The 10,451-nt window shown below is 43.3% G+C and overlaps 1 protein-coding gene across 1 annotated transcript; it reads right to left on the bottom strand.

Annotated features, from left to right (window-relative positions):
• Positions 1–32: 32 nt before the first annotated feature.
• On the bottom strand, positions 33–2,436 carry LOC133962464 (inversin-A). Its single transcript, XM_062398080.1, has one exon. The coding sequence runs from the start codon at positions 2,026–2,028 to the stop codon at positions 433–435; it is 1,596 nt and encodes a 531-aa protein (XP_062254064.1). The 5' UTR covers positions 2,029–2,436; the 3' UTR covers positions 33–432.
• Positions 2,437–10,451: the final 8,015 nt, after the last annotated feature.

Here is a 10,451-nt window from a genome sequence, read left to right as displayed (position 1 = left end):
TTTTTAAAGTATTTATTAGGGTATTCAGCATGAATCATACAGAGCACAGTCACTGAATATCTTTAAGCAAAATACGTACAATATTTCTTATAAACACAGAAACAATATCAAATACAGTTGGTTCCTTCCAATATAAATCTCATATATGTAAAACAAAAATAATTATTTTTAGTAGCTCACAGACTGATATAATTCAAAATATGATTTTACAGATAGAATAGTAAAACTGTATGCAACCCAACATTAAGCTTAAAATTCTTGCTCCTTTATTAATAAATATCAGGAAAAAAAACGAATAAACTGCAACATTAGCCAAGGGTTGTTATTTGTCTTTGAATATACCCCCAAAGCAACCAGACTGCATTATCAGAAATTTAAGTGCTGTTAAAATGTCACTAGTGGCTGTTTCTGCCGCTCGACACTGTCCGGGGGCTAATCGAGGGTGGACTGAGACGAGCAGCTTTCAAACTCACACTTGACTCCACTGATGCTGTCGACGCTCGGCTGGCTGTTGACCTGCTGGTGCGTGTGAGAGAGCGGGAAGGTCTCTGAACGGGACATCCTCCCTCTGCCGTTCGACGAGCCAGACGAGCAGTCTATCACCATCCTCATGAACTCTGGTGCCGTGAATCGACGCAACAGTCTGGTCCCCAGGCCGACGAAGCCGGGCGCGCGGCCGGGGATCTTCCCCGACTCCATCTCTCCTCTGGCAAAGAGCAGTTTGTTGTTTCTGCCGCTCGGCCCCAAGCTCCCCCTCTTCGGCTGCTCTTTCCTGCTCGGCAGGGATGTGTCATTAGCCTCTGCTTTCTGTGATTTGACATTCTCCTCCTGTGCTCTCGCGGGCAGACTCTTGCTGTTTGAAAGAGGTTTTGGCACAGGGACAGTTTTGTCAGCGTTGTTTGTCAGACCCCGGATGTGTCCTTGATATTGCGTCTTGTCTATCAGGCATCTCTCATCCTGTAGCGAGGCTCTCTTTAATTTGCTGGCTGACAGGCTCATGTCACACACATCACCCTGATAGGACTGCTTTCTACTGCTCACAAGGTCCAGGTTAAACGACTTAGCTTTCCCCCAGAGAGGAAGACTCTCTGGTGTTTTCTTGGGGATTCCTTGGCTGACAGCTTTCTGGCTTGGCTCGTTCAGTGTTTTAGCCCCTCTTATCTCCCTTAGTTGGCAGTTTTGCAGTTGTTTGGCAGTGAAGAGAACGCTGTGATCCTCCTCAGATCGGCTTTTATCTGGCTGAGGAGGCAGAGCCCAGCTGTGCCGGAGGCTCTCTTCTTGCGATTGGCTCCTTGGACACTTGAAGCGGTTCCACAGCCCGCTGCTGTCTCCAATCTTCAGCTGCCTCTGAAATACCTCGGGCAGTTGGTCGTCATTATTCAACTGCTTGGAGAATCTCTCCAGAACATGTCTGGGGAGCTTGTTGGGCTGCCGGCACTCTCCCTCATCAATGGTACCCACATCAGCGGGTGGATCATCCGTGCTTACACCTCTCCTGCAAGGAAAGTTCAGAATCTGGATGCACTGGTTATGTCCGAAGAAGTTGGCCACCTCAATTACGGAATGTCCGGCGTTGTTGGTTCTGTCCAGCCTCAGTCCCATCCTTTTGAAAGCGCGGACCAGGAACTCCAGAACCTGACTGTGTCCAGCAAAGGCAGCATACATGAGAGCGCTGTTGCCCCAGGCATCTGTGATGTCCGGGTCTGCGTTGAACTGCACCAGGAGCTTGACGACGTCCAGGTAACCCACCTCGCAGGCATGGCTCAGGGCTGTGCGACCATCCTCATCCTGGCAGTTGACATCGGCACCTTTTTCCAGCAGCAGCCGGGTGAACTTGGCCCTGGTTCCAGGGTCTTGTAGGCAGACGGCATACATGAGTGGTGTGCGGCTGTTCTCTGTCTTGGAGTTGATGATGCGTCCGTCCAAGGCATCCAGGATAAAACGTGCAAGGTGAACTTTGCCACCGTGCATGGCATCCAGGAAGGTCTTGGTACCAGAGCCCTGTCGTAAGTCTTTTGGTCGCATCATTCTCAAGCCTTCAAAAGCGCACAGAGAGAGAAGGTGAAGAACGGGCTGAGAAAGTGTGCGGCAAGTTCTCTGAGGCTCTCCGTGTTGACAGTGAGTACGTTTACCTCAGAGTAAGACTCGGAGAGGAGCTGCCAGTGTTTTTATACCTCCCTCTCCAGATGCCCTCCCCACGTTGCCAAGGAAACAAACGTCTGAGGACCATTATGCAGTGGCAGCCTCCATTCAGCTAAAGCACTCCCTGCCTGGAGAGAAAAATATGCTATTTGAACAGAATAATTACTCAAGGAGAAAAACATGGCGAGTGTTTTTCATGTCAGGCCTGGCAGGTTAACTATAAGCCTTTTTTTAAATTTTTATTTCACCCCAAAAAACCTTAATTTAAATTTAGAAGAGGAGAATACAGCATTTTGTGAAACCTATGAATTGTGCATAATGGTACTACTTACAAGAGGAGAAGACCAGGCTTTGAGATCAGGACAGATCATTTATTTGTTTTAAATAATTGAGTAAGAAAAAATGAACAATTCTTGTGTTGAGACGGCTCTCTGTTAAAAAGTCCAGTCCTCTCACTGACCCTGCAACCATTTAGATTCATAGACTGCTGTCTGCGTCTATGAGGATATCAGTACCATTATCTGCTACTTGCTGGGGTCAAAAGTAAACAAACGTCAACTGCTCATGTGATGATCCACTGCCCCTCTTTACATATGTAACGTTGTATTGGAGGATATACATATATCCTGTGACAACGCCTGCCCCAGTGTCAGGGCTCATGTTATTTTCCCCTTGTGTGTCTGTGTGTCATCATGGAAATAATGTTGTCCTGGATACACCTACTGTTGCGGGAATTACCACTGAGGTTGTTTTGAAATGTGCTTATGCATCTAAACTTTCCAGGTAGACTGTAAATACATGGATGGTCGACATGTCTCCAGCTCCTCTCGCTATCCAGAAACGAAGCCCAAATAGCCCAGATACGAGCACCGCCAACTTGCGGCAAAGACCCTGGTAAAGTCTGTCGTCCATCTTTATATACATTCTACTGTGAAGGCCAAGCTAGAAAATAGGTGCTCAACTGTTTACATGGAATATTGTGATTTAGAGCTGTCTAGAGACCACCTGTGTCATGCATTTGTCTTTGTCTCAACAGACACTTCTGCAGTTTTAAAAACAAGAAACAAACTTAATACTTACAGAGCGAATTACAACTGTCAATTAATCAAAGCAGAAAATGTAAATATACTAGTTTTACTTATCGCTCTCCAGCGATGTGTTTCAATTACAATAAAAATCTTAAAGCAGTCTGTGTTTATCTATAAATCAGTCTATGTATCTACAGTATATGTTGACCTCAGTTGCTTTGTACTCAATGAAAATGTTATTTTGTTCAAATGCATTTGTCAGGCTTTGAGCAGTCCACATAAAAGGTCAAATCCCTAGTAACCCAAATTTAAAGAGCTGCAAACTAAAAAAAGACAAAGATAAGTGGACAGGGTTTTATCATTTGGCAGGATATTGCTTTTGGACGTCCAGTTTTTCTTGAACAAGTTGGTTCTCAGTCAAGTTTTCATGGGGTCGACTTTGGTTTATTGTGGATTATTTCTGGTGAAATTTGTGAGTCAAGGTTATAATCAGGTTTTTTAATCCAGTTATTGGAAAAACTGCAGAAGCTTTGGACAAAAATAGACTGGGCACAGTGACGCATTCAAAAAAATGTTTTTCCAGGTTAAATTTACTTACAGACTTTTGATATTTACTAAATTTACCGACTTTAAATGTCGAAAGCTACGAATTTAAAATGCTCTCTCGTCGAGGCTTGTGTGTGAAATGCCCTTTCACGCAGCTGTTTCTCCTCCACAAGACCAGAATTTCATTTTAATTGCTAATATAAATCTCAGCAGGACCAGAACGGAGCGAACACGGCAGAGGTGAGACAAACATTACCAGGGTTCCTCCTTCCTCACTGTTCACCAACTGGCTTCATCAAACCCTCAGCAGGTCCTTATACAGCAGCGGCAGCCGTTCACCCAATTAAACATGGGGGAAATTCATCGGCAGACAGACACTTTCACCTTCCGCCGGTCACTGGGCGGAAGCTGATCTCGTAATTCAGACATTTCTTTTTTATTATAGAATCAGACCAATGCGATCTTTTTATTACGTGGGGTATATCACAACATCGCTCTGGATTTAGCATCCCAATGACTGGATCCACAGGTGTTGTGTCCTCTAATGTAAATCCTCTGCCAATTTATATATATATGCACATCAATGGATATGAACGATTATATTTAAATGATTATAATATATAGAAAGTCACTTCCAGTGGTCAATAGAGGAAATGACTACTTACTTTTCTAATTATCATCCCAGGGAGCATGAGGTCCTTTAATTTATCAATGTATGTTTTTAAAGTGCCACTTTGAGGATGGTTTATCCACAAACAGCCTACATGCTCACAGGCAGGCAGGAAGTTAGAGTGTTGGCCCCAAGACTTCAGGCTACACTGCTGGTTATCTCTATGTAGGTGACATTTTCTGCTGGTTATCTGTAAGTTCATAGAGTCCAGGTTCTAAAATCTGGTGTGGCTGTCTCTGAGCTATATATGACTTTATCTAATCATTATTTTTAGCTCATGGTGAGCTGGGTAATTATATGATGAATATTACCTCCCTGCTTAGACTGTGTGGCCTGAGTCATTTGCATTCATTACTTCACATCCAGGAGTGACAATTGATTTGTAAGAGTACTTAGTTATTGATTACAGTAATGGAAGTATATTATCAAAGGCCCAGAGAAATCATGATCAGCATGTTTCCACGCTTGACATAAAACCACTCTTACGGGCGCTTGCTGACAGAGGAGAATGGACTTAGCAGGGATGCGGATGAAATATTCAGAATGTGAACCAGTCGGTAGCATGAGACCCGCTAATTGGACACATGTATGCAATAAAGCAGATAGGTCATGGTAAATTCCTGATCTCCCATTCATTGCGGGCCAGGAGCCACTTTGAATGTCTGATTAGGAATTAAAGCTCGTGTCAGGCTGAGGTGTTATCCGCGGACCGAAATGCTTTAATTAGCCACCAGGGAAAATGCACTTTCAGAGCCACACAATCAGCAAATCACTCAAGGTTCATTGAGAAACAAAAAAAAAACACACACCTGGGACAAAATTTGCGTGTGAGCCCTGGGTAGGAAATGAAGTTCATTTGGGACCAGAATCAACAAGGTCCATTCACTGTTACTAAATACGTTTTCTCACCGATGACTCAACATGCCCTCATCCTCCGCGGACTACTTCATCTTATTCCCCGATAATTGAGCACACCTGAGAGTGACGCAGTTTAAACCATCGCCTGGAAAAAACAAGAAGCAGCTCGTGGCCACCTTGGTTTTCCATTCTGTGAGCACATTTGCGACAAGGAAAAATACCTGCAGCTGAGGCTGAATTAAACTAATCATGTTCGTGTAAGGCGTTAAAACGTTCTAGTTTATCAGAAATCGGATCCCCGCAGAATGCAGCCCAACTTTTGTGTCCTTGCAGTGATGCAGCGTTTCTAGCACAGGTAACCTGTCGTTTAAGCAGCGGAGGATTGTGACTCCTACGGGGACAAAAGCACAGAGTTGATGCATTTGTATCATAACAATCATGTGTCTCTGGGTCCGTTCAGTCCCTCTAATGCCCTTTGATTTGATACGCAGCAGTTGTTAGGTGGAATGGGGATTAGCCTTCCGTTCCAGGAAAGAGGCCGCAGCTGTCCCGCTGTCACCCTGTAACCATGGTGTGTTTGTATCATCGCTGCGGTAGATGCGAGGTCGATGTGGTTTGCACCACAGAGGAGAACAAATGTCATGGCAAACTGTTGAATCTTTAAATAAATGTGCCACCTTAATTAAAGCCGGATTTCTGTTGTCCTCTGTGTGTGTTTCCAAAGGATAATGTGATATTTTTCTTTTTTGTCACCTGACTGGAGGACAGAGAGCAGAGGCAGGCTTGAGATACAGCTGGGCAGAGCTGGACGAGGGAGGATAATTACACAGAGTCACAGGGTTGCAGCTGAAGACCCTGACAGCACGCCATGAGCTGCCACTCAAATGCTATTGGCCGCGAGGCGGACCCTTCAGTGCCTTTGCTCCCTCTTGCCTCATAAATTATCACCCCCGCTCAGTCAGGCTTCCCACAACCAGATGGTAAACAGGATTTAGGGGGACCTAATATCAGTTCTCAGACTCTGACAATTTTGGACAACAGGGAATTAGCACCTACACCGCGACTGGTTCGTGTGATTTTTGGTAATGACTGAAATTTGGGTGCTATTGCTCTGCCAAAAATAATGACAACGAATTACTTGTTTAAAGAGAGGAAAAGCAAATCGTATCTGTAAACTGCACAGCTGATCTCACAACTTTATTTTGGCAAATGTTTTTAGCCACCGAAACGGAATGGCAACGATGGTTAGAGAGTCGCTCCACTGTCTTGGTCTGGATGAAAATATCTCAGTTGAATGAGTTGTCATGAAATATAAAGACATTTATTTTTCCATGAATTCTAACAACTTTGGGGACATTTGACGATAGTATCTCTAACCATGAGCAGGTTAATGTGTCAGTATATTTGCTTAAGTATCAAACAACTGCAAAACTAATCAGGTAGCCATAAACATATTTTTTATGTTAAAGGTCACCTGATTGAATAAAAAACTATACTCACATCCAGTTACTTTCTTGCTCAGTGCATATAAATGTCAAATTACCTGTTTAAGGTTATTCAAAGTATAAATACGTAAAACTAGAATAGCACTCGTCAAGATCCATGAATTATTCTCTGGGAAATCAAGGAAAATGTTGATACATATTCTACTTCACAATGTTAAAGAAAGTGTAAAGAAATCCTGAATCCACTCCTTGATCGGGATCAGCACTAAAAATGAACAGTTTAATTTCCTCGCCCATACCTCATCCTTTTACTGAGTATCACAATCATTTGTAGAGTAGTTTTTGTTGTTAACATCCTTACAAACAAACGGACAGGGGTGAACACATAACCTCCTCTGCAAACATAATAATCTAAGATAAAGCGAGCCTGCGCCACTTTTATTTGAAAACACACAGCAATGTCCCATGTATCAGACATGTGACTGGTTTCCTGTTGAATAAGAGGACTTGGATCATCAATCGTTTTTACCGTGTTGAGCCTTCGTGCTGTTTCCCATGAGCCACCTGTACCCCCTCCTTAATCTGTGTGGTCTGATGGAAATTCCTTCCGCACAATGATGTGGAAGAGCTGGAGGACCAGCGAGCTCCCTCTCCATCTCCTGTCTGACAGGCCCTGTTTGTGGCCTTGCGGGCAACGTTCAACTCTGACAGCTACAATAAATTGTACAAATGGATAACAAATGTATTTGTTAGACAGTCACATTGTGCGGAGATGGGTTACACTGCAGCCGCACCTGCGTGGTCAGATATGCAGGAGATACAGCAGCAAACGGTAGGTTTCACAAAATGAAATTGTGAAGTCTGAATTTGTTGTTGTTTTGATGTCGAAACCATGAAGAGTTGCGGCAGAGTTGTCTGTGGTAGGGAACGGCGATGTAAACAGACTTGTATTGGCAACATCATGTATAAAGACGGATGACATGACACCTTCATTAAAAGTGAAACCAAAGCATTTTGATCACCCTCTGGTGGCTGGCTGCAGTACAGGTCATAAGTCCCACCTCCTCCATGATAGCAACTGGGACATGGGCCAAACAAAAAAGTCAATCTACAAGTCATAAAAAATAATTCATTGACATGGTTTCTTTCATTTGTAGGTAGGTCTCATCACATTGTTTTCCTTTAGTAAAGTTTGGTTTTAGTTATTTATCAGCGGAACCTCGATGCCATGCCTCCATCCCCACTCCACAGACTCTGGCTAACGTCATTGGCGCAAGATGGCAGCTTTCGTATCTTTGGCATAATTTTTGTACAGTAGGAGGAAGTGAGGTTGTGTCATCCATCTTTATATAGGCTACAGTCTATTGTTGACAACTGCAAGTTAAGGCCATTGTCACTTGGCTGGTTTTGAGTTTCAGTTTGATCTAACTCTAGTGTTTTAGCTGCAGACTAACAGATCATCGTTAACTAGCTGAGTGGGGTAAGAAGTATTATTTGGGCTGTACATGTATATTATGCATCTTCCTGATCTTGCAGCCATATCTGCATTGTCTGGACTGATCTCTGCTCAGTCGATCAAAGCTTGGTAATGAATAGTAGAGATTTTTTTCAGATTTTCAGATTGACCTCAAGTCTATGTATCAGTTATTGAATGTAACCATGACTTATCACGATGTTAGTGGCAGAGGAAGACCACATCAGTCAAACCTCAGGATACAAAAGGTGAGTTAGTGACAAATCTCTCCTCTTCCTGCACTTCTTTTTAAACGGCCCTGAGGCCCACGCCATCTGTTTTCTCCCACACACGCTCTGCCACTCATGTTAGCTCACGTGGCTCTTTCTCTACTTGCTTAGATCTACACTCAGTATACAGTAAATGGAGCCCTGAGTAATGGGTTAGACTTATTGCTTTGCAAAGAGGCACTTGGTGACTCACCTGCCTTAAGTGCATGGCATAAAATGCATGTTGGCCTGGCATAGTGGGTGTCAGTGTTGCTCATAGTCTACACTCCCACTGCTCTTGTCAGTGGCTGTCGCATGGAGTAGAAACAAAAGAAAAAGGAAAAAAAGAAGTGGGGATTAGATTTGGTCAACCCAGAAGCTACCTGTACTAGAATTAACCCATTCACATAGATGCATTCTCAGATGCAAATTGTGGGACTTCATACTAACTGACAAAGCCACTTGGGGCATGACTTCAAGAATAGAAAGACAGCTGGGTTCATAATATCAACATTTCCATGACAGTATATTCATCACATCTTTTTATCTTATCATTACTATGTTTGGACAAACCTTCACTGTAGATTGATCTTTAAGCAGAGTTGGACCATAGACTGTATTTGAGGATGGACAACACTCAACCAATCAGATGTCAGCTGTCAATCATGATGGTTGGTTCACCCCAATTTTATAGCATTAACTATCTAATTAAAGACAATCTTGCACAAAAACCAGTGTGATAAGAACTATGTGAAATGACAAAAACCATCTTATTGAAACTTTTATGCGATGTGAACGTTTACTTTTGTTTTCTGCAAACATGGAGGCGGGGTTTCTCACCTATACTGAAGCCAGCCACCAGACAAAAACATGTCTGGTGAGGATAAAAGTGAAATGGTGGTCCATGAATTGTTGGTTTCAGGTCAAACTTTTTTATTCTTTTAATAAAAATACTTTTAACAGTTGTATGAAAAATGCAGCAGATCATAAACAATGGGAATATTAATTAGTGAGTTTCAGAGATGCTGATTTTAAATCATCTGCATCCATGCTAGTAGTTTCCTTCTGCTTCCAGTCTTTGTACTAAGCTAAGCTATTAGCTGCAAGCCGTAGCTTCTTCACTTTACAGTTTGACCATTTTTCTGGGTGAATAATGTTTTCCTTTGATTGGAATATTCAATTCGTGTTTAATTGCCTGACATGACAAATAAAACTCATGTAATGAAATTCAAGCATGTTCCACTTCATCTCGACAGTGCAGAGATGAGTGGACCATATAGATCTACTGTGCAGCCATTTGCAGCTCAAACCAGGAATCCTTATGATTACATAAGGGCACAGTCAGGGTTTTGATAGGATTCTGTCGCAGTGAGACAGATGCCAGGTGCATGTGTGCAGGTGTATCAGCGTATTCCTGCAGTGCAGACCTGATGGTCCCAAACCTGTCCGGGAAATATGACAGGATTGGAATTCAAGTGTGTGTTTGTGTGTCTGTGTCCTTAGTGTGTGCGAGAGAGAGATAGAGAGAGAGAGACAGAGAGAGAAGGAGAGAGAGAGAGAGAAAGTTATTTTTTTCACTTCTAATGGAAGCATCATATCCTTGACACATGCAGGAAGATAAAATTTGCATCCCTGAGAAGATGGAGGAGCCCCTCTCAGGCCCTCAGTGCTCATGTAGCTTGAGGGGGAGAGGGTGACTGACTGCAGGGAGATGCACCTCCAGGAAAACTCGTCAGGCTGCTAATCCCATGCTAAAACCTTGAACAAAAAAGTAACATCCTGCAGCCTGGTAACAGCATGAGTGCAAATCATGTGTAAAAGAAATCGCTATTTTATTTCCTTTAAGGCCATGGCTTTTACCTCTCTGAAGGCAGTACAGTCTGCAGCCCACAGAGCGATCCAGTACACACACATCCACGCATGCAGCCTGTGACAGTGCAGCCTCAGCAGCTGGTGTGCATGTGGGCGGTGTGGGCGCTGAATCTTCATCCAGGATGGCATCCACTTCAAGCCAAGATGGACTACAGATCATGCCTCCCC

Source organism: Platichthys flesus, chromosome 10, assembly GCF_949316205.1.
Source record: "Platichthys flesus chromosome 10, fPlaFle2.1, whole genome shotgun sequence".
Lineage (NCBI taxonomy): Eukaryota > Metazoa > Chordata > Actinopteri > Pleuronectiformes > Pleuronectidae > Platichthys > Platichthys flesus.
The sequence above is the reverse complement of the archived record's forward strand: the minus strand, read 5'-3'. Positions and strand labels throughout refer to the sequence as shown.